At 39.3% G+C, this 25,679-nt stretch overlaps 1 protein-coding gene across 1 annotated transcript in view; it reads left to right on the forward strand.

The window, feature by feature from the left end:
• Zfyve1 (zinc finger FYVE-type containing 1) overlaps positions 1-25,679 on the forward strand; it is a 59,090-nt gene that overhangs the window by 14,586 nt on the left and 18,825 nt on the right. Inside the window, exons 3-4 of the mRNA XM_076849922.1 lie at positions 10,512-11,016; positions 16,959-17,173. Coding sequence (XP_076706037.1) covers positions 10,512-11,016; positions 16,959-17,173 — 720 coding nt within the window. The remainder of the gene's footprint in view (positions 1-10,511; positions 11,017-16,958; positions 17,174-25,679) is intronic.

The following is a 25,679-nucleotide window of genomic DNA, read 5'->3' on the forward strand; positions in this document are numbered from 1 at the left end:
GGCAGTGTCTTACTAAGTTGCTTAGTGCCTCACTTTTGCTGAGCTGGCTTTGAACTCACAATCATCCTGCCTCAGCCTCCAGAGCCACTGGGATTACAGAAGTGCACCACCATGCCCAGCTGTACTTCATATCATGTCATATCATGTCACCATTTGGCATAACATGCATTTTTAAGAATAACTTTTGAGGTATAATTTATCCATGATATAATGCATACATTTTAAGTATACAGTTTTTATGAATTTTCACAACTAAATACACCTGTAACCACCATACTCAAGACATGGAACATTTCTACCACATAAAAGGTTTTCTTGGGCCTCTAGGAAATCATTCCCCAGCAATCACTGATTTGTTTGCTATCACTATAGATTAGAGATTTGACTCTCCTAAAAGAATCATGTAGTATTATTTTGAGTCTGGCTTTTTTTTTTGTGTGTGTGTGTGTGTGTGATGCTGGGGATTGAACCCAGGGCCGTGTGCATGTCATGCAAGCACTCTACCAACTGAGCTATATCCCAGCCCTTAAGTCTGGCTAATTTTACTCAGCATGGTGTGTGATGGTTTTTTCTTGTTTTGGTCGGGGTGGCAGTACTGGCTGTTCATCCCAGGGTCTTGTAAAAGTTGAGAAACACATAAAGAAGGAGCTATACCATTCTGTTGCCCTTCTTATTCTATTTTGAGAAAGGCTCTCATTAACTTGCTTAGGCTAGCCTTGAACTTGCAATTCTGTTTCACTTCCCAAGTAGTTTGGGATTACAGGCATATGCCACCACATCTGGCTACTCACTGTATTTTTGTGTTTTGGAGTTTCAGCTGCGTTTTTGCAGGTCTCAGTAGTTCATTACTTTTTATTGCTGAGTACTATTCCATTATGTGGGGATAACATTGTTTGTTTATTCACTTGATGGGTATTTTGTGTACCATATCTTTTAATTGAATACTGTCTCTCTTCTTCCCATTAGAGAGTGATTTCAATGAGGACAGTGTTTTTTTTGAGTTTTGCTTTTTAGTTGAATTATAAATTGCACAATTCACAATAGCCTTTTTTTGTTTTTGTTTTTTCCATGCTAGGGATAGATCTCAGGACCTCATGCGTGCTAGGCAAGTGCTATATTATTGAGTTATACCCACAGCCTTATTAGCTATTTTAAAGTGTACAATTAAGTGTATTTAGTATGTTCACACACAACATTGTGCAACTATTCCCTATCTAGTTTTTTCAATATTTTTTATTTTACTTTATTTTTCCATATTTTTTGGTGCATTATAATTATTCATAATGGTAGGGTTTATTGTTACATATTTGTCATGCAGATTCCTGATTCTCTAGTTCTAAGACATTTTTATTACCCAAAAACAGTCTTTCCCATGAACAGTTTTTTTTCCCCCCAAATATACTTTATTATTTTCCAGTTGTAAAAATAGCATGGACCTAGCATGTGAAAATACTGAAATTACAAACTACAGAAAAGTACCAAATTTTATCATTAGAAAACTTAGTATTTTAATACTTTTAAATGTTGCATTTACTTTTTTAAGGGCTGGAGATATTGCTCAATTGGTTGAGTACTTGCCTTGCATGTGAAGGCCCTGGGTTCAATCCACACAGCACCCAAACAAATAAAAAAAACCCAGCTTTATTGAGATAGGAGTCATGTATTGTATAATTCACCCTTTTTAAAGTACACTGTTCAGCGTCCTATAGCATTCACAGGTATGTACAACCGTCACCAGTCAATTTTAGAACATTTTCATCTGGCAGTGGTTTTTGACTCTTCTGTTCATCAGCATTTATATTAGTGTTTGGCACATAGTAGGTGTTCAAATATCATTTGTGGAATGAATGATATGAATGTCTTGTCTATTTATGGTGATCTAACAGAATACCTGAAGCTGATCAAGGCACTGGCAGTTTTGGTGTCTGATGAGGGCATTTTTCTGCTTCCAAGATAGTGGCCTTTGAATGCTTCTTCCTCTACAGGAGACAGGTGCTGTGTCCTCACATGGTAGAAGGGTTGGAAGGAAGCATCCTTTTCCTTTAAGCCCTGTTGTCCCATCCATGAGAGTTCTTTGCCCCTGGAAGGCCTCGCCTCTTACTACTATCACATTGGTGATGAAGTTACTTTGTGAATTTAGAGGGGACACATTCCTCAAACCACAGCATGAACTAAATCAGTTAATTCAACAAACATTCAACAAGTGGCAACTATATGCCGACAACTAAAGGAGATAATAAAGGGGCACTGAGGCAAAAAGAGCTTGCCCTTGGGAGAGAGGGTAGGATAATAGAAGACTAACCTATGAAAATAGGGTGAGTAATGGCCAGGTGGTACTGAGAGGATGCTATGAGAATTCAGAGGATGATATTTCTGGGAGAGTTACTATTACTACTGACTTTAAAGTACTATGTTTTATTTCCACTTCACCAGGGCTCCACTGTCATATCCATGTAGAATAGAAATCGGCCCCTTTCACTCTCCTCTCCAGACATGAAAGATCTCTTTATAAAGCTGTGTCATAGCTGGGTGTGGTGGCGCATACCTGTAATACCAGGAACTCAGGAGCCTGAGGCAGGAGGATCACAAGTTCAGGGCTGGCCTTGGCAACTTAGACCCTGTCCTTTCCCTGCCAAAGGGGAATCAACAAACAAAAGCGGTGTCATTTACTAAGATCTTCATCTTAAGCTGAGAATATAATTTTAGTGAGTCTTTGGTGTAGTAATTCTTGGAATCATGTGACCTTTTTTTGAAGAAGACTTACTAATACTTTCTTATGCATAATGTATATATTATGCAATGTTATAACTTTTTTTTTTTAATTGAAAAGATGCATCCTTTTGTGGGAGGGAATAGGTGGAGAGTGATTGAGTATGCCCAATTATCTGTTTTCTTTCTTTCTTTTTTTTTGTCCTGGGAATTGAACCTAGCGGTACTTTACCACTGAGCTATATCCTATTCCTCTAGTTGCATTTTTATTTTTGAAAAAATATTTTAGATGGACACAATATATTTATTTTTATGTGGTACTGAGTATTGAACCCAGTGCCTCACACATGCTAGCCAAGCACTCTACCACTTAGCCACAATCCCAGCCCCTCTGTTGAGACAAGGTCTTGCTAAGTTGCTGAGGGGCTTATTAAGTGGCTGAGGCTGACCTTGAACTTGCCATCCTCCTGCCTTAGTCGCCTGTATTGCTGGAATTGCATTTGTGTGCCACTATACCTGCCTATCGCTATTTCTTTAATGAGGCATTTGTTGGAAACCTTCCCTAAGGAGGGTTTTTGCTTGGGATAATGGAAAGAAATTCTGTGGTAGTAATGACTCAGCAGTAATCCAGGGCAACTATAACTACAATGTCAGTTAACACTTCTAGCATTTCCTAAACATCTCCACTGTACATGATCATATTTAATTCTTATAGCTATCTAGTGAATTAGGTTATGTTATCATGTAATAGGTAAGAAAACCTGAGTCCCTGAGAAGATGAATAACTTTTTCCAGGTTATTCTAAAGTCATGAGTGGTTGAATCCTGAATAGTAATGCTTAGCATACTGTCCCTTCTCTTAGAATATAGCATCTAGATTCTGTACTGTATTTATTCATCTAACAAACGTGCATTGATTTCCTGTTATGTGTCAGGCACTGTGCTAAGGATATAGTGGTGAATAGCACAGACCAGACCATCACTGGCATGGCATACATACATTTTAGTTGGGAAGTTCAGAGCTGGGAAGAATGGGAAATGTTAACAGATATGGTGGGTGGGAAGGGAGGTTTTGAGCAAGAGAACTGAGTCAGTTTCCCATGATGTGATTAAGCCTAGTTCTCTCTTGTTTGTCTAGCCTAATGCTTTTATTGCTAAGTCCCTAAGCCTTTATCAGAGCTTTCATCTGTTTTCATTTTGGGAAAATATGGGTATGCCATGCTGTGTAATAAGGGCCACATCTCCCATCTAGAAGTTCTTCCTCTTCCCAACAGTTTTTTTGAGTGTGATGTTTGTCTTGAGAATGACTCAGTGTGTCCTGTCCTGGAATTGGAATGCTTTATTCAGATGTAAATGGAGGTGAACTGAGTAAGTTGGGTGTGGTCAGAGAAGCTGATCTTGGAGTTAAAAATGACCCCTGAAGAGCTGGGATTGTGGTGCTTGCCTCACATGCATGGGTTCCATCCTCAGCACCAGATACATACATACATACATAAAATAAAGATATTGTGCCCATCCACAACTAAAAAAATATTTTTAAAAAGTGATCCCTTTAAAAAAATTTGTGAATCATCTATATAGGAACATTCTCTCCAGCTTGGTTGGATGCAGAGGAGCTGCAGGCAGTGTCTGAAGCAAGGGTGGGAGGCACCACCAAAGTTACAAGACTTGAGAGGGGAATTCCTGACCTCTCAAGTAATAGAACACTTTAGGGACACTAGAGTGGAAGAAAGTGATCTTTGCCCTTAGCAAATGTGCTCAATGTGTTTGTGAGACCAACCTCGTGACTTCCGTCATCTTAAGAAAACATTTGATTGAGAAATGATTGTGTTTTTTACATGAAACTCTATTAATACATACATGGATAAACACAAAGTATATACTCCTTTTAGGATATAACGAAAGGAAATTTTCTGAACTTGCTGTGTTGGGGAAACAAATTTAATAGAACTTTCTGGCAATATTGGAATGGGATCTCCCTATCATTTGGATTTTAAAAATAGACTAGCTACTGATCTGTTTGACACATTTTAGTAAAATCCTGTTTGAAAATTAGGCCATGAACATAAATCATTGCTTGATGTTCTTTTAAATATAATGAAGGTGGCCTTGACTTTCTCAAGGAAGAGTCCCTTACCTTATTATCTTCCCCTAGAAGAAATAAAAATATCAACCAAATTCTGTCCCTGTGCTGATATAACATGAGATCAGTGCTGGGCATGAGATGAAGCTTATTACATAATTGTGTCTATAAGGAGGAATCAGTACCTACTTGCATTTTAGGGTATTGATCGCAGTTCTGATAAGAGTGGGAATGTTCTGTTTTTCTAGTTCTTTCTTCTTCTGAACTCATCCAAAAACAAACCAAAAAGCAAAATAAACCTGAAACCAACAAATAAAAGATATTAGTAGGAACTTAATTTGGAGAATAACTCTGAACTTTAGTTTTGGAACCTCAGTGGAAAGGTATAAAATAATGACGTTGTGTAGGATGAAGTATTTTATAAGCACTCTATTGTGATGGGAGGGAATAACCAAACTGCCCATAGTTCTTTGCATATCTTGGGGAAGGAGCTGACTGTTGCCTTCTATATTACAGGGAATATCTTTATAAAACTTTAGAGGAATGTGGGATTGTGGTTGGTACAGATTAGATCCTTTTTTTTTTTTTTTGCCAGAGAGTCTAGAACTGGAAGAACCTTGATGCTGAGCTACTTAGGAGTGTTTTCTTTGAGATTTAACTTCTAAAGTCTCTAGTGGTCTGCTGAACAAAGCTCTTTAGTTCCTTTTGCATCACTCCTTTTCCCTTTCCAGGACTATGGGGAACAGAATCCCTGGGTGATGGTTCTTCCTGGAATGATTGTGAAGGCTGAGTTGGAGTTGTTAGGCAGTCATCATTCCTATAGCCTGGTTGGGTCAGAGGTTGACTGCTGAACAGGGAGGGAGGTGTGAGCTTTCTAATAATATGATATTAGATGGTCACATACTGAAAAGCAAGCTATAAGGACAGTATTAGTAGTAACAAGTTATTTTGATAGGGGAAGAGGAATCTGAAGTAAGCAGTGATCTTTCATTTTTACGTATAGAATCTCTTTAGGTCTCACCACATTGGAATAGTCCCTGATTAAGTAATTCTGCAAGCAGGTGCAAGTCCCGCAGCTAGTGCTGTGCACCTGGGTGTTTTCCCAGGGGGCTGGTCTTTTAAGTTATACTTGCTCATATTTGTGCTGACTGTGTGCCAAGGAACTATGTTATACTCTAAGTATACTTCATTTCTTTTATCTCTAGGAGTCATCAATCTTTGGCATTTTCTAATGCCACATGCTGGTAAAGCTAGGAGTGGGATTCAGGTGTTTCTGACTAGCCTAAGATCTAGAGAGTCTAGCAGCAAGCTCTGAAAGAAAGAAAAGCAGAAGTTGGGGAAGGGTGGCTTTGGTGTCCTTCCTATATTTGCTTTCTGTCAGGACCCAGACTATTTCAGATGTGTAGGATTGGGTGGGGTGGCCCTTTGGCAGGGCTTAGGGTCAGGGAGCTTATTTCTCTCCATGAATAGAGCTGAGTGGGATCATTGATTGCAAACAGGCAGAACAAGTAGAGCAGGAGCCTCCAGGCCCTCATCAAAGGGAATCTTATCTTTTCTTTACCTTTGCCTCCCCTGATAGAAAACCAGTCTTGCTATCACCTAAGTAGAAGACTGTTCTCTCCTTTCTGGCTCAGAGGAAAATGACCTTAAGTTAGGGCTGAATATATTCATATAACAAGGAACAAAATAACATGAAAGGGAGAAGGAAAAATTTAAGTCTGGTTTTGGTTCACCAGTTATTTTCTTACTCAGTATTTATTAATTGGCAATTATACTATCAAATCATGGCAAAGATGGCTATATCCTTATTTTACACAATAAAATTATGCCATCAGGACATGTTAAATAATTATCCATAACTTTTCAGAAGAAAAAATAGCCTGTGGCCTTGAGCTCTTTTTCCAAGTTTTGTCTCTGAACCCGGATGCATGAATATATGTGCTTAACAATACCTCTGGGCACCAAATGCCAAAAAAGTCCCCAAATGCTAATAGGGAGTATTAGTTTCATACCAAATGATATCTTTATTTGTATACATTGCATACATCATTTGGAGGGTGCTTAATGTAATCCCAAGACATTTAATTTTGTACCTAATGGTGCTTACATGCACCTTATCATGTGCCGGCTCTTAGATATTCTGGGTAGTAGTTTTGTGGGTTAATAGATTCATGACAATAGATTATCATGGGAGAGAATTCCCAGACTTAGTCTTCCCTCCCCGCAGACTGTTGAGAAGATGATGATTCTCCCAGCAACTACCTTGACCTCACCTGACTCTACCAGTAGGTGGAGGCTTATGGAGCTTTTATCATCTTGGAACCAGGTTAGAACAGGTCCAAAATGGGCTGTTCTGTGTGGGGTTTTTTTTTTTTGTTGTTGTTGTTGTTGTTTGTTTCTCAGAATTATCTGCTAGATCACTTAGCACACATTGCCAAGTTTTATCAAGTGTTGATCTGTTCAGCTCATTGGAAGATGCGCATTGGGGAAAGTGATTACATTTCCTAGCCAGGTGCCTGGCATTCAGGCATCCATTCGCTCAGTACCTAGATATTGAGCTCCTTTGTGCCTGACTATGTCCTCTAAGTGCTGTGTGTGAAGATAAGATAGACATGGTCCTGTGCTTATGGATCTAATGAAGGGTTCTGTCTTGCAGTGAGCATCCTATAATTGTTGGTATCATCATTAACATTAAAGCTCTTAACAATATAACAGTAGTGGTGTCATTTAATAGAATAATGAGATTGCACCTTGAAGTTATAGGAAACAAGCTATAATCAAATTTTCAAGCTCAGTGGTTTGTCTGTATTTCTTTATTTTTTTAGCCGGGTGGGGGGTGGTGGGAGATGGGGGGGTGGCACCGGGGATTGAACTCAGGGGCACTTGGCCACATCTCCAGCCCTGTTTTGTATTTTATTAGAGACAGGATCTCACTGAGTTGTTTAGCACCTCGCTAAATTGCTGAGGCTGGCTTTGAACTTGTGATCCTTCTGCTTCTACCTCTGGAGCCACTGGGATTACAGGTGTGCGCCACCACACCTGGCTTGTTTATATTTCTCTATATCAAACCAGCAGACTCTTGAGAATCAGAAAGGTATTTTATTCTCTGATGGCTGGAAGATATTGGTGCAAAGGTTCATCACTTATGTGGCTGGAGTAGACATAACTTTTTTTTTTTTTAATAATAATATAACAAGGGCTGGGGATGTGGCTCAAACGGTAGCGCGCTCGCCTGGCATGCGTGCGGCCCTTGTTCGATCCTCAGCACCACATACAAAAACAAAGATGTTGTGTCCGCCGATAACTAAAAACAAAAACAAACAAACAAAAAAAAACAATAATGATAATATAACAAAACCTAGAGAGGCTTTACCATTGAGCTATATATCCCCAGCCCTTTTTTATTTTGAGACAGGGTCTTGCTAATTTTGGTGAGGCTGGCCTTGAACTTGAGATTCTCCTGCCTCAGCCTTCCAATCTGCTGGGATTAAAAGTGTGGACCATAACCTTTTTGGGTTAGGAGCTTTGATTTGGGATTCTGTAGTCCAAGGAGGATCCCAGAGCATCTTTTTTGATCCCTAGTTTGGATCTTGCTCACCCTAGATTTCTTTATTTTTTTCTTTTCTTTTCCCTGATACTGGGGTTTGAACCTCAATGCTTTACCACTGAGCTACATCCCCAGTTCTTTTATTTTTTGAGACAGAGACTTGATAAATTGATGAGGCTGGCCTTGAATTCACAGTCCTCTTGCTTCAGCTTCTCAGGTTGCTGGGATTATAGGCGAGTGCCACTGCGCCTGGCTGGTCTCTTCATTTCCGGCTTAATTTTTTTTTTTTATAAAGACTGCAATATTTTTCACACTGTTAGCAGGGAATTTTGGTTGTATGAAGTTTAGACAGTAAGTTCATTAAAAAAAAAACTATTGATATAATTCACGTACCATAAAATTCACTTTAAAAGTGTTCAATTCAGTGTTTTTAGAATACTTATAAAGTTGTCCAACCCTCACCACCATGTAATTCCAGAACATTTTCATCACCCCAAATAGAAACCTTGTACAAATTATGAGCCCTTTTCTGTTCTCTCCTCCCCATAGCCTCTGGTAACCACTAATCTACTTTCTGCTTCATAAATGTGCTTATTCTGGATTTTTAGAGTCATAAAATATATGGCCTTTTGTATTTGGCTTCTTTCACTTAATTGTGTTTTCAAGATTCATCCATGTCATAGCACATATCATTCCTTTTTTTCCCAGAGTGCCAAGCAAATGCTATTTAATAGTTACTTTCATTTCACAAAAATAGTTGACATTTCTACCTAAATGTTACTAGGTAACAATGAAGTGTTTATTTTCAAATTTTTATTATTTGCATTTTAACCTTCATATCTAATAACTGCGGAGTAGGGAAGTACAAAACTGTCAGTTGTTCATTTCAGAAGCATATTTAGGGGGTTGACTTATTCATAAAAAAATACTTAGAAATAATGCAAAATATTACAAATTCTATAATTGTAACTGTGAAAAGCATTTAACATCTTTAGAGTACAAAAAATACTATATTGCACATACTTTTCTCATTCTCCTGCTCTAAGGTTAGTAAGTGAAATTTAAATAAAAGATACCACAAATTTAAGGAAAATATGCCACTGTTATTTTCCCCACTGAAAAACTAGATGATTTAGGATATTTTTTCCAACAGAATCTTTCAGATGTACAATTCTTTCTAAATACCTTCTAAATTCTGTTTTCTGACCAATCAGAGCAAGATAGTAGGTAAGGAGTAGAGTTTTTAAAAAACCCTCAAACTAATACTGGGTCAGTAGATATTACTTCAGGACAATGCCGCATTATTTTCCAACAGTAGGAACGTGTAGTTTCACTATAGCATTTTAAGCCTCCTCTGAAGCTTAGTAAGCAAAGATTTAGGAAGACTATAGGGGAGGAACTGGCCCAGTCACAACAGAAAATAAGGCAATAATAAGATTTTCTGGCCAGTCAGGTCAAAGTAAGGACACACTTTAGACCTGTCCTAAAGTTGAGAATAACAGATATATAATGAAGTAATAAGTGGAAGTGGGTTCATTCCTTACTTTTTTTTTTTTTTTTTTTGCTACTGGGATTGAACTTGGGGCACTCAATCCCTGAGCCACATCTTCAGCCCTGTTTTGTATTTTATTTAGAGACAGGGTCTCACTTAGTTGCTTAGGGCCTTGCTAAGTTGCTGAGGCTGATTTGAACTTGTGATCCTCCTGTGTCAGCCTCCTGAGCCCCTGGGATTATAGACAAGTTCCACTGCTCCTGGCTTTTATATATATATTTTAAATATTTATTTTTTTTAGATGTAGTTGGACACAGTATCTTTATTTTTTTTATATTGTACTGAGGATCAGACCTAGGGTCCCCCGCACATGCTAAGCGAGTGCTCTACCGCTAAACCACACCCCCAGCCCTCCCCTTATATTTTAAGAGTTTTAAACTTTTGACTTTTCATTGAGCACTAAGTTATCATAATGACTGAGGCTTCAGAAGCTTTTGTGAACTATTTGCCAAGGGTGAGAGGTGGTGGAGCTCTTAGCTTAAGACTTCCTTTCCTTCCCACCTTGACAAGGCAGTCAGTGTCCTTGAATCTAGGAAGCATTTGTCTTTATTGTAGGTTTTTCTGTTTTTACAGTTTTCATTTTCCATATTTCATTTTTTTTATTTCTTTCTTTTTTTGAAGGTAACAAATGAAGAGGACTTTATTAGAAAATTGGACTGTAAACCTGATCAGCATCTGAAGGTGGTTTCCATTTTTGGAAATACTGGTGATGGAAAGTCTCATACCCTCAACCACACATTCTTTTATGGCCGTGAAGTCTTCAAAACCTCCCCTGCCCAGGAGTCTTGCACTGTAGGAGTGTGGGCAGCCTATGACCCAGTTCATAAAGTAGCAGTGATAGACACGGAAGGGCTCTTGGGAGCTACCGTGAATCTAAGCCAGAGAACACGACTGTTACTTAAGGTCCTGGCCATTTCGGACCTTGTCATCTATCGAACTCATGCAGACCGGTTGCATAATGATCTCTTCAAATTCCTTGGGGATGCCTCAGAAGCTTATCTGAAACACTTCACCAAGGAGCTCAAGGCTACCACTGCCCGCTGTGGCCTGGATGTCCCGTTATCCACCCTGGGCCCAGCAGTTATTATTTTCCATGAGACTGTGCATACTCAGCTACTGGGCTCTGGTGAGTAGATGGGTTGCTGACCTTTCCTGGGTGCAAGGAAGTGGCCATTGGGCTACTCTAGTAACTTGGTGGTGTATTGTTTGGAAAATTTTCTGCCCAGGCAAGATGTAAGGAAGTGTTCCAAGAAGGATGGAGTGGTCAGCTATGTCAAGGATTGAGAATTGCCAGTTGGCTTTGGCAATAGAGATGTTTGGTGATCTGGTTAAGACCTGTCTTCCTGGTATGGTGGGGATGAAAGCATGGGCAGAGTGGGAACAAGAAGGAATAAGAATAAGAATTAAGGTTGTAAGTAAATTGAACTCTAGTGAAGAATTCTATAAAGGGAAGCAGAACACGGAAGTGAAAGCTGATGTATAATTTCCCTTTTTAAAATTTAAGATTGGAGAATTTACAGATATTGGGGTACTGATGAGTGGTTTATTAGAGAGGGAACAAGACAGGTGCAGAACAAAAACAGGAACAATAATTGGAGGGATGCACAGGTGGAAGAATTGGCCTTAGGAGCATGGACAGTTCATCCATCAACAGGAGAAAGAGTGGAGTGTATGGATGTATTTACAGGTAAGCAGCAGATGGTATATGTGTAAAAGTTCTTTTGAGCCAGGCGCAGTGGCATACACCTGTAATCCCAGTGGCTCAGGAGGCTAAGACAAGAGGCTCATGAGTTCAAAGCCAGCCTCAGCAACTTAGTGAGGCCCTAAGCAATTCAGTGAGACTCTGGCTCTACATAAAATACAAAAAAAAGAAATAATAATAATAATAATAATAATAATAAAATAAAAAGAGGGGTGCTGGGGATGTGGCTCAGTGGTTAAGCACCTGAGTTCAATATCTGGTCCCAAAAAGAAAAAGAAAAAAAAAAAAGTTTTTGTGTTTCTATTAGAGAAATCCCGAGTAACATCATCACCTATGTGAGAGGTGAGGGAGCAGGTGCAACACAGTGATGGGGTGCCCAAAGAATGGCAGCGTGGTTCCTTAAACATTCACCTACTCATTCATTCAGCAGAATGGATTGAGTGTGCGTGTCATTTGCTGAGCACTGGGGCACTGGCTAAAAACAAAAAAAAAGTTCCCACCCTTGAATAACTCACAGTCTAATTGGAGAGGCCACCTGGTTTTCTGTCTATAACAGTTGTAGGCACTGGAACTGGGAGTGCAGAGGAGAGTTGTTAGACCTCATAATGGGATGTCAGAGGAGGTGTTGATCGCACTGTGAGTCTTGGCTAGGTAGAGGAGGGGAGGAGGGCTATTCTAGGAAGAGCAGGTGGTTTCAAGGAGCAAGTTGTGTTCAGGGAACTGGAGGAGGCTCTCAATAGTTTCCAAAACTCCATTCCTGTCTCCTTAGATGCATTCTCTACCCAGCATCCCTAGTGATCTCTTTTATTTATTTATCTAATTATCTATCTATCTATCTATTTATTTTTAAATTTGTTTTAATTAGTTACACATGACAGTACAATGATTTTGACATCCTAGTGATCTCCTTTAAAAACAATGTATAATTAAGAGATGTAATCTTCTTGCTTGCAACTTGTCATTGACTTTTAGTTTCACTGAAACATATTCTAAAATCCTAAACATGGTGTTCTACCTGTGTTGCTGACATCCTTCTGTAGTTACCTCTTCACTCTCCCACTTTGAGTGAGTGTACCCATGTCTGCCTGTGCCCATGAATGTGTGCCAGTGCACATAATAGACACATTCCCCCACTCGCATGCCCCACATCTGCCCCCTGCCAGTACTGGGGATGGAACGTAGGGGTTCTTTACCACTGAACTATGTCCACATCCCTTTTTTGTGTTTTGAGACAGGGTATTGCTAAGCTGCTCAGGCTGGCCTTGAACTTGTAGTCCTCCTGCTTTAGCCTTCAGAGCTGCTGGCATTATAGACGTGTAATACTGTGTCCAGCCTACACTGCCTTTTCTGTGTTCACATCTTTGCATATACTACTCTGTCTACCTGGACCATTCTGCCCCAACTAGCCATTTGTCTCTCAGTTTCAACTCAATTCCTCTGTGGAGCCTTTCCTGACTACCCCTGTAATGTGGTCCCTCCTACTCCTCAGTTCTTTTACTCTTATCCCAGGGCATCTGTTATATCTGAAATCATTCTGTATTTTCATTTGTCACTGGTCTTTTCCCATTATTAGAATGGAATCAGCATGAGGGCAAGGACATTGTCTGCTTTATTCACTGCTTGGTCTAAAGATCCTGGCTGAGTGTTTGACACACAGACATGTGCTGAATGAACAGAACTTTTGTGTGTTTGAAACATATCTTATATAAAGGAGGGGATGGTGGAGCTATTTGGGGATTAGACCATGGGTAGCCATGGACTGAGTTCTCAAGTATGACAGGAGCCCCTAGAGTTATATGATCAGATCTTATTTTCAAAAGCTCCCTTGGCATCCTACTGGAGGGTGAATTAGAGGGGCTTGTCTGGAGGTGTGCAGGCCAGTTAGGAGGTTTTCCTAGTACTTGGGTGAGAAGAGGTAGGGACTGGGACAGGGCAGTGGCAGCAGGAGGATAGTAGACAGACTAGGTTTTAAAGGAGATTGATCTGATAAACCAAGTACTGGTTGATTGTGGTGGTCTTAGTGACTCAGGACTTGTAGGAAGATGAGAACTGAAATGTTCTACAAGCGGAAGAAGAGAGCCATTAGCAAGTGACTATAAGGTAAGGAGAGGAGGTAAGGTTGATGGATGGCTTAAGATGCCTTCTGTGACTGATACTCTGTGCCATGTTGGATCTTTATAACTTTGAGGGGTAGTTTTAATTTCCAGTTCAGGATTTTGAAATAACAAGATTTTCAGAAGCTATTTATTTATTTATTTGCTTTGACCATGTAGTATGCTATATGTTTTTAATATAAATGCTAACTAACTACATCTTGGTTACTGAGCTCAAGTCAGTTTGGAACCCCATTTTACAGAACTCAGAGAGCTCTTAAATTATTTAATAAAGGAGGTCCTAGCAAAATGGTATTCAAGTCAAGGTCTTTACCTCATAAGTCCAGATTTATTTCTGAAATACCATTGTAGCTTCTTGAAACCTCAAGATAGAACCAGGGCAGCCAGATTTTATGCCAGTAAGAGGGGTGCCAGAGTTGTAAACAAACTGATGATTGGATTTTCTCTTTCTGAATAGCTGTCTTATAGAATTTCTAGTTTTCTGATTGATCTTATTACTTTTCCTGATGAAGGATTACTAGGTAGGACGGTATTCGGAAAAGGAATTACAGGTTGAGTATCCCCTTATCCCAAATGCTTGCTGTATGTATATACATGGCCGTATAACCAATGTGATTCTGCAACCTGTACACTTGGAAAAATGAGAATTCATATCCCATGTGATTTAAATGTATGATATGTCAAGATCATTGTATTGTCATAAGCAACTAATAAAAAAAAATGCTTGTGACCAAAAGTGTTTCAGTTTTAGGAATTTGGAATATTTGCATAGAGTTTACTAGTGGAGTATCCCTAATCTAAAAATCTGAAGTTGGAAATGCTCTAACATCTAATGATGAAAAACTTCAGAATTTGAAGCATGTCAGGTTTCAGATTTTCAGATTTGGGATGTTGAACCTGTACTTGGGTTTTTAAATGTGCAGTAGTGATTACATGTTCAGGGACAGACTGTGAGCTGATATTATGCGGAAGTGGTGGCTCTTGGGTAGCTTAAGGAGAAAAGCCTGTGACTGATGGGCTGTCCCCAGGGCCTTTTCTGCTACTCCCTTCAAAGGTAGCAGCCACTGGAAAAAATTCAAGATGAGGTGAGTGTAGGGAATGACTACAGAATTTTGGTTACTTTTCTTTACTGTCTATACCTTAAATTTGAGCTAATTAAGTTTTTTTTTTTTTTTTTTTTGGAGGGGGGTGTTAATCAAGGATTGAACTAGGGGTGCTTAATCACAGAGCTACATCCCTAGCCTTTTTAAATATTTTATTAGAGATGGCTCTGGCTGAATTGCTTAGGGCTTTTCCAGGTTGCTGAGATAAAGGTATGCACCACTGTACCTGGTGCTAATTAAGTTTTAATTGGAGTGATTTTGTTGTTTAAAAATATTACTTTACTCCCAAACTGCTTATTGAATTCACTTGAACCACAAACTTTGCCCACAGCTTCATCATATAAGACCAGAATTTTCCAAGTACAGAATTTTATTTTAATTTATTTTTTGGTATTAGGGATTGAATTTAGGGGCCCTCAACCACTGGACCACATCCCCAGCCCTCTTTATTTATTTTTTTGAGACAGGGCCTCCCTAAGTTGTTGAGGCTGGCTTTTAAATTGGGATCCTCCTGCTGCAGCCTCTTTGGAGCCACTGGGACAGTGGCATGCATCACCATGCCCAGCGCAAATATAGAATTTTGTTTTATTTATTTTGAGAAGAAGGAAAAAAAAAAACTGTTCTGTTCGCAGAGGAGAAGCACAGGGGACTCCTGTCCTAAAGACTGTGATCTTTCTCCCAATCAGCAGGAACAGGGGGCTTTTAAAGAGGTGATTCAAAGGTTACATTCCTTGTGTTCTCTGTTGGAGTTGTAATTCACTTGCTAATTTGGGAGATAGTCATTTCTGAGATCTTCTGGTGCCTTCCCCAAGTCTGGATTACTTGTTCCTGTGGCAGGTGTGTACAAGGACAGATAAATCTACCTAAAATGGGGAAGAAAGGTAATCCTGTTTCCCCTGAGATTAGGGAGGGGTAGAGATTAGGGAGGAGCACGGAGAGAGGAAGAGAAAGAAACCCATCCTTCTCTGCAGTGGCAGAGAAGCAAGGTCTATATTCAAAGCATAAAGTATTAGTACTGGAATTCAGTGTTAATAAGCCATCACTTATAACAGATAATATTATCTCAAATTAACTCAAGTTGTTTTATTAGCAGCAGTATCTGCAAAATATTAATAGGCAACAGTTATAAAGTTTACAAGGAAAATACAAAATGACATTTGTGTAATAGCTATGAACCATGAAAAATGATTTTTATAATTTTAAACCTTTCAAAGTATAGAATTTTAAATACTTATTAGTAGATGACTGGTTAAATATATCCACCATATGGGAGAGAATTTCATAATAAGGACAGATACAGTATATTATAAAGTAATAACATCCCAAGTATATCTGGTCCGAGGCAAAAAATGTCTTTAACATTGAACTCCAGTTACCTCTGGGGAATAGAGGCGAGCTGAGCCCAAAGATGTTCACTGTTATGCTTTGACATATGTAGAATTTTTTATTTACTCAATTTTTTAAAAGTTTTACTTAGTTTTGTCTTTTCCCCAGTACTGGGGATTGAACTGAAGAAAGCTCTTTCTATGAAAAAGACTCCTAGCCCTTTTTTATTTTTTATCTTGTAACAGGGTCTTACTAGGTTTCCCAGGCTGGCCTCCAACTTGATAATCCTCCTTCTTTTTTTTTTTTTTTTTTAAACATTTTATTGGAGGTTAACTGATAAGGAGACAGGAGGAGGCATGCTCAAATCTATCTCCCATTGGCCATTTTTTTTTAAAAGAGAGAGAGAGAGAATTTTTAATATTTATTTTTAGTTTTCGGCGGACACAACATCTTTGTTTGTATGTGGTGCTGAGGATCGAACCCAGGCCGCACGCATGCCAGTCGAGCGCGCTACCGCTTGAGCCATATCCCCATTCCGATAATCCTCCTTCTTCAGCCTCCTGAATAGCTGGAATTTTGGGCATTTGCCAACATCCCTGGCTAGATTTTTCTTTTTAGAAAGCTGCTAAGACTGGCTTTGAATTTGTGATGCTCCTGCCTTAGCCTCCAGAGTTGTTGGGATTACAGATTTGCACCAGTGTGCCTGGCTATGACTTTTATAGTGTGCGTGTGTGGGTGTAGGTGTGTGTGCACCTAAGAACACACATTCTGAGGATTGAACACAGGGGATTCACTGCTCATATGTTCCTTTCTGCTTGTGTAGATCACCTGTCAGAGGTGCCAGAGAAGCTCATCCAGGACCGGTTCCGGAAGCTGGGTCGCTTCCCTGAAGCTTTTAGCTCCATTCACTACAAGGGAACGAGGACTTACAATCCCCCCACAGACTTTTCTGGGCTTCGTCGTGCTTTGGAGCAGCAGCTAGAGAACAACACCACCCGTTCACCCCGACATCCTGGGGTCATCTTCAAAGCCCTGAAGGTCAGTTGGCTCTTGCCCAAGTGCTTCTCATGGGGTTCCAGTGGGCGGTGAGAACACTCAGTCCTCTAGCTCTCTTGGTTCAGGTAACCATAAGGCTGGGTGGAAAGAGAAGTTATAGAAAGTGGATTTATTTGAGTGGAGTTGCACCTGTCTCATGCCTTCATGAGAAATCATGAATCTCCTCCTGCTAGGCATATGGAGGAATATTGAGTCATAGTAAAAAAGTTGGTAGAACCTCATTTTGGGGAAAAACTAAGCTTTTGAGGAGAGAAAAAAAAAACGCTATTTCTGGGTAGTTTGGTCCAGTCTTTGTGAGTGGATCTTGGGTTGAGGCTCATTTTGTACTGTATGCTTTTCTTTATATTAACTCAGTTTTTTTTCTTACCTGTCCTGGTGTTATGCTCGAATTTGGGACCCCCAAAAGACCACCAGAGACCAAAATCGATGTAAACAGCTAAGAGGTGTTTATTGCGAGCTAGCTCAGTTCTCCTCCGCACGTGCGCACAGCAACTGGTGATGCTGAGAGGCCCCAAGCCCAGGGTTTGCAGCAGTTTTATACAGTCTTTGAGGAAGGCAGGGACTTCACATGCATCATAGCATCTCTTAGCAAATCATCACACACCACAGGAAAATCATAAAATAACTCTAAAACATGATTATCACATTCACTGGCGGGAACAAGTTAGGTAAGGGTGATTGGTTAGTTCAAGAAGGGGATTCGTTTGAAATGATTGGTTTAAACCACGAGGGGTGTACATGCTGAATTACATGGTTTCCCAACATGTTATCAACCACCATAAACTACTGGGAGGATCATCTGGCATCCAAGATATTTTCCCATCTCATGCTGATTGGTGGTTGCTAGGGGGTTGCTATGGGTCCTCACCTAGTCTAACTGAGTCAGGGACACCTGGCACAGCAGATCTCTCCTGTTATTTGTAGATAAACAACTCAGCAGGGTGGGTATGTGCCTAGGAGTGCTCTGTGGGTCTTTCTAAGGTCACGCCCCTTTCCTTGGATAGGCTTTGCTCTGAGGTAGAGGCTGGTTTTTCACTGGTTTGTTTTTCTGTTACTATAACAAAATAGCTGAGACTGGCTAACTGATAAAGAACAGAGGTGTACTTTCTCACAGTTCTGAGGCAGGGAAGTTCAAGAGCATTGTACTGGAATCTGGTCAGCATCTGGTGAGGGCTGCCTTGATGCAGTATAGCATGGTAGGGTATCACATGGTGAGACAGAGCAAGTGTTCCAGAGGAATCATGCTTTTATTACAAAGCCACTCCCTTGATAACACATTAATGTATGAATGAGCTAATCTATTCATTACTCCTCAGGAGATCTCATCTCAGATAAAATTAGCATATGAATGTGGGCATTAAGTTTCTAATACAAGAAATTTGGGGACTATATTCAAGCCACAACATCATTTCAATCAATTTAGTCAAGAAAGAAACTTTTTGGGGCTGGGGATGTGGCTCAAGCGGTATGCGCTCGCCTGGCATGCGTGCGGCCTGGGTTCGATCCTCAGCACCACATACAAACAAAGATGTTGTGTCCGCCAATAACTAAAAATAAATAAATAAATATTAAAAAAAAAAAAAGAAAGAAACTTTTCGTTATCATTATAAAAGGAAAACTTGTATTACTGTTAAAAAATTATCAAGACAAAATCAAAACCAGTTGCATGACAATAATATTGATTATTACATATTAAAGTTCAGGGCACTGTGTATGGAGTAATTAATTTAATCCTTACACCAATTCCATGAGTTAAATGCTATTTATCCTCATTTTGAAGACAAGGAAGTGGCACAGAGCAATGAAGTAATTGGTTACATTTACCAAGTGACAGCAGTTTACTTTAAATCCCCTTCTCGTACCACAAAGGTTGTATAGCTTCTCAGCAAATAAAATAACATTATTTCTTAGCAAGTGACCATTGCCCAGTGGAAGGATCTGAGACTGGGACCCAACTTTCTTTACTTAAATGGGAGATGAGCAGGTAGGGAGACGATGGATAAACTATAATCTATGTGAGATGTTCTCTTTAATAGATTCTGAAAATTGAAAAAGAATTGGAAAGGGATAATTTTTGCTGTGGAATTTGATGTTAAACAATGTATCATCTATCATCATGTCCTATATCACCTAAAATTCATTACATATGAAGTAAAGTTCACATTTCGGTAAACCCATCTCTAAGCATTATATCTTTTGTCCTTAAAACAGTCTAATTGTTTTTCTTGTGTATCCCAGTGGTAGAATCAATGTTTTATTTTGATGGTAAAATAAAATCCCATTGTAAAGCACCTTGCTTTCTACAGTCTGTGTCCTCCGTAGCACCTCCTGATGGAGAGTGCTTGCTTCTTCATAACACAGAGCCTGCCACCTCCTCCAAGCCTACCTGGATGGGCTTCTGGCCCTTTATCCATGCTAATTGCTACATAATCCATCAGAGGCTCTCATGGATTAATCTGTGCTGAGAGCCATTGCCAAGTAGGAATGACGCATTGCAATTTCCTTGTCAGTCTACCCCATGTTGCTTAGAGGGAGGACTCTCCAATGTGGAAATGGGCTTGCCTTGGACCCAGGTCATTTGCAGTGACATTGCATGAAAGGTGACCCTGCTCAAGGACCAGGATCCGGGTTTAGGGTGGATCAGGGTTTGGTTCCAGGTTTAAGGTGATTCCTGCTGGGAATAGGGCGTATCCTGCTGCCTCAGGCTCCTTGAGTGTTGAGTTCTCCCGGGATTCAGAGTATTTTGGTACGCAGAGGTAGTGTATATTTTCCCCAGAAAGTGCTTGTAGAGTGCCGGGGAGAGTTGAGAATAAAGAATTGCTGTTTGAATCTACAAGGCTTTTGTGGTGGCTCGGTTATTTTGTGCCCAGCCAGACTGCGGCAAATCTGTTGCCCTTTCTTTTTCAAATAGCATGTTAGACCTCTCAGATACCCTGGTAGGAGATCACTGTATTGAATATTACCACCTTGCTTCTCCAGTGGTGTTGCTACTGAACCACTCCTGTATTGTCACTGTCATCAGTAGGCAAGAAATACCTAAAATAGTGGCAGTGAAAGTACAAAGTAGGTTAGCTGGTAACTCACTTGGGGTATTGCTAAGTAAGCACTTGGACCACACTGAGCTGCACCTTCAGCCAACTTTATGGTTGAGTTGGGAGCATTAGATTATTGAAAATTGTCATGTACAAATTGGTTAGGATGCATATATGGAAATGACATTCTGAAACCCATTAATCTATTAGGTTAATAATCATAATGTATGTATATACAGAATATAATTATTAACATAACAGATTAATATATAGAATATCATGCATAATATGATAGATAAAAATATATGTGTATATAAACACATACACATTTTTTGTGGTACTGGGGTTTGAACAACATGCTAGGCAAGTGCTTTACCACTGAACTACATCCCTTACTCTTTTATTTATTGATTGATTTTTTATTTATATATGATAGTGGAGTGTATTACAATTCATATTACACATATAGAGCACAAATTTTTCATATTTCTGGTTGTATACAAAGTATATTCACACCAATTCGTGTCTTCATACATGTACTTTGGATAATGATGTCCATCACATTCCACAATCATTTCTAACCCCCTGCCCTTCCCTTCCCCTACCATCCCTCTGCCCTATCTAGAGTTTTTCTATTCCTCCCATGCTCCCCCTCCTTCCCAGACTATGAATCAGCCTCCTTATATCAGAAAACATTTGGCATTTGGGTTTTTGGGATTGGCTAACTTCACGTAGCATTATCTTCTCTAACTCCATCCATTTACCTGCAAATGCCATGATTTTATTCTCTTTTATTGCTGAGTAATATTCCATTGTGTATATATGCCACTTTTTTTTTTTTTTTTTATCCATTCATCTACTGAAGGGCATCTTGGTTGGTTCCACAGTTTAGTTATTGTGAGTTGTACTGCTATAAACATTGATGTGGCTGTGTCCCTATAGTATGCTGATTTTAAGTCCTTTGGGTATAGACTGAGGAGAGGGATAGCTGGCAATGGTGGTTCCCTGTTTTCTAGGGAATCTCCATACTGCTTTCCATATTGGCTGCACCAGTTTGCAGTCCCACCAGCAGTGTATGAGTGTGCCTTTTCCCCCACATTCTCGCCAGAGCTTATTGTTGTTTGTCTTCATACTAGCTGCCATTCTGATTGGAGTGAGATGTCCTTGCTCTTTTTAAATTTAATTTTTAGGCAAGGTTCCGCTGAGTTGCTCAGGCTGGCTTCCATCTTGTGATCCTATTCCCACAGCCACCTGATAGCTGGGATGATGATCATGTGCTACTGTGCACGACCAGAACACATTTTTTTTTTTAATATTTTTTTTAGTTGTTCATAGACCTTTATTTTATTCATTTATTTGCTGAGAATCGAACCCAGTGCCTCACACATGTCAGGTAAGCGCTCTACTACTGAGCTACAATCCCAGCCCCAGAACACATATATATTTTTTTAATATTTATTTTTTAACTTTAGGTGGATACAGCATCTGTATTTTTTTTTCATTTTTATTTTTATGTGGTGCTGAGGATCGAACCCAGTGCTTTATGCATCCTAGGTGAGCACTCTACCACTGAGCCACAACCCCAGCTCCCAGAACATATATTTTTAAAAATTTTTTTAGTTGTGATAGGCCTTTATTTATTTATATGTGGTGCTGAGAATTGAATCCAGTGCCTCACACATGCCAGGTAAGTGTACTACTGCTGAGCCACAGTCCCCCAGCCCCCAGAACATATATATATATTTTTAATATTTATTTTTTAGTTATCGGCGGGCACACCATCTTTGTTTGTATGTGGTGCTGAGGATCAAACCCGGGCCGCACGCATGCCAGGCGAGTGTGCTACCACTTGAGCCACATCCCCAGCCCCTAGAACATATTTTTTATCTTTATTTTTTAGTTGTAGGTGGACACAATACTTTTATTTTATTTGTTTATTTTTATGTGGTGCCAGGGTTCGAACCTGGTGCCTCATGCATGCTAGCCAAGCACTCTACCACTGAGCCACAATCCTGGCCCCCCCAGAACATACTTAAACATGTTAAAATATTAACAGTGGCTGCCCTTAGGGGAGAAATCAAGGTGGCCTTTGTTTTTACTGTTATCCTCCCCTCTGTCCACATTTTTTATACTTAGCACGTATTAGGTAAGCCAGAAGGAAATGAATTTAGACAAATGTAATAGAAAAAAATTGACCATTGAAGAAACTGCCATAAAACCAGAATTCTTATTTCTATAATGATGTCCATTACTTTTTTTTTAAATATTTTTTAGTTGGTTATGGACTTTTATTTTATTTATTTTATGTGGTGCTGAGAATTGAACCCAGTGCCTCACATATGCTAGGCAAGTACTTTTCCACTGAGCTAAATCCCAGCCCCCATGACTTTTAAATATGTATGTGTATGTATATATATATATATTTTTTTCCAATCATTTATTTATTTATTATTTTTGGGGGGTACCAGGAATTGAACCCAGGGGCACTTAAGCACTGAGCCACATCCCCAACCCTTTTAAAAAATATTTTACTTAGAGACAGAGTCTTGCTGAATTACTTAGGGCCTCACTAAGTTGCTGAGGCTGGCTTTGAACTTTTTATCCTGCCTCAGCCTCCTGAGCTGCTGGGATTACAGATGTGCACCACCATGCCTGGCTGGTTGTATATATTATTTTAACAGTGAAAATCTTTTGCATTCCTGTCATTTTCTAAAGTTGGAATATGTATTTTTGGTATCTATTTCTATTTTGTCTGTTTACAGTATTTTCAAGAATTTTACTTCAAGCTAATCTCTGATCTTAAATATATACTTGTTTAATTCACCATTCTTTGTAATGACTTTATCAGCTTGATCCCCTGAGAATACTGCTTCCTTTTTGCAGTTGACATTGGGCACATTTTGTATACACATGACTACAGGCTCAGGGCAGAGGACAGGAAGGGGCTGACCTTTAGGGCAGTGCTAGGGATGGAGGTTTTGGAGAGTGGGCAGCAGTAGGGGGAATGTTGACAGGAGGATTAGAACTAGATGCCAGTTGGTTGGAGTATAGACAAGAAGGGATAAGGAAGGGTTAGGGTAAAGGAGATTGGTTCCTTTAGTATACACTGATTTGCTTGACCTGTTGAACATAAAAGGTTTACAGAGGGGCACAGTGTAAACAATTAGTCAGGGTTAACAGTACATTGGAGTTCCTTATACAATCTGGAACTTTTCTATAAGTTTGAAATTGTATCAAAATGAACATGTCTCTCACACTTACACAGATTTGTGGCTTTTGCCTAGTAGTTAAAAGCTTAGGCTCTGGAATTAGATTGACTTGTGTTGGAATCCTAGCTCTACCACTTACCAGTTGCTTGGTCTTAGGAAATTATTTTATTTTTCAGCAAATAAATGAATGCATTCATATGCCAGGTAGAGTTTGAAATGCTGAAAATACAGTGGGTAAAGAAAAGACCAAAAAAAAAAAAAGGCTTTTTGTAACCTTTTCCCTTATCTTAAAAAAACCTAACAAGTTGAGGTGGGAATTAAATGAGAACTTGCTTATTAAGAAACAGATTTTTTTGGCATATAACACATGTTCAGTGGATGTTAGCTATTATGAATAATATGTATTTGAAAATTATATATTTTAAAAAAATATTTATTTTTTAGTTTTAGGTGGATTCAATATCTTTATTTTATTTTTCTATGGTGCTGAGAATCGAACCCAGTGCCTCACGTGTGCTAGGCAAGTGCTCTACCACTTGAACCACAACCCCAGCCCTGAAAATTATATTTGAATAACTCATGACATACCATCTTTTAATTAGAATTTGAGATTAAAGTATACTTATATGTAGTGGCTCAATGGGGGGAGGATTACATTTAAGTAATGAAAACATTCTCAAAAGAGGCCGAGTTCTTGCTGTGATATACCTAGGATTGTAAATCTGATTACTACAAATTAAGAGGTGAGTAGGCCAGTGGCTGGATTCCTTAGCGCTTCTCTAAATGAGCCCAGTTTAATGCTTAAATAAGACTTATCAAGGATGCTGAGTGCTGAAAGCAATAATTGGTGTTCAGGGATTTTCTCCTCAGAAGTCTTGGGTGTCTTACCCCAGGCCAGTTTGATAGGGACTTTTGAGAAGGATGAATCCTTACACTGTATTCTTAACGAGGTGATATATGATTCATGAAGCTCTCTGTGATAAAAATGAGCTAGGACAGCTGGAATTGTGATCATTCTTAGTAACTCTTGTCCTCATATCTGAACCTGATTTTTCTTGCTCTCTGAGGTAGGGGCTTCGCTGTACTGAGATGTGGGACCTAATCCTGTCTTTGGGAAGGAGTGATCCATTTAGGTTGTGGTTTGGGTTCTCCCTGGGGAATTGTGCAGTTCTTGTAACTTATCTGCATCCTTGAAAAGATCGGTTTTTTCCTTTTTGTCTTGTTTCTAACCTCCGTAAAGTTTGGAGTGATTAATCCTCTGATGATCACCAATAGAAAGCTACCTTTAAGGTCTGTTAGGCAAATTGACCAAATAGTGTTTTATTGCTATTAAAATTGACTCTTGGGCTGGGGATGTGGCTCAAGCAGTAGCGTGCTCGCCTGGCATGCGTGCGTCCTGGGTTCGATCCTCATCACCACATACAAACGAAGATATTGTGTCCGCCGAAAACTAAAAAAATAAATATGAAAAAATTCTCTCTCTCTCTCTCTCTCAAAAAAAAAATAATTGACTCTTACCTGACGTCTGTATAGTTCATAGCAGTGTATAATGTAGTGGATGTCTGTTCTTCACTAATTTTTTATTTTATTTTGTTTTGTGCTGGCGTGTTTATTTTTGGAAGTAGCCATTCATCCTTTTGGAGATAAGAGAGTGGGGGTGGGCATAAATGGAAAATTATCAATGCCAGAGTAACTTACTTGGCTTCCTGTTTCTCTTAATTTTCCTCCCCTTATATTCTTCTTCCAGATTTCGTTAACTCACTGTATTAACACTTCGAGAGGGCTAGGATGTGTTTTCATGTGATTTATACAATTTTGGGGGTTGGGGATATAGGTCAGTGGTAAGGTGCTTGCCTAACACATGTGAGGCCTTGGGTACCCAGTTCCAAACAACACACACCACACACAAATACTATATGATTTTTTTGCTACTTATTTTAAAAACCAGAATTTGGTCATGATGTATGGATGTGCAGTTTATATGCCATGCTTTTTTAATGGAACATTGAAACCTAGTATTATTTCTGTGTCATTAAATATTCTGTGAAAACATGACATGACTTTTTTTTAATAGATGCACATAATACCATTATTCTTTTTTTTTGCCAAAGATTAAACTATTTATTCATAAAACAGCAACGTTATTTGTGGAAGGGAATAAAACAGACTTTAGAGGTCTATGAATGAATTGTTGAGACATCTGAACAGTCATCCCTGTTTTACTTAATTTGAATGAACTGCTCTATT

This window comes from Callospermophilus lateralis, chromosome 3 (genome assembly GCF_048772815.1).
Source record: "Callospermophilus lateralis isolate mCalLat2 chromosome 3, mCalLat2.hap1, whole genome shotgun sequence".
NCBI lineage: Eukaryota > Metazoa > Chordata > Mammalia > Rodentia > Sciuridae > Callospermophilus > Callospermophilus lateralis.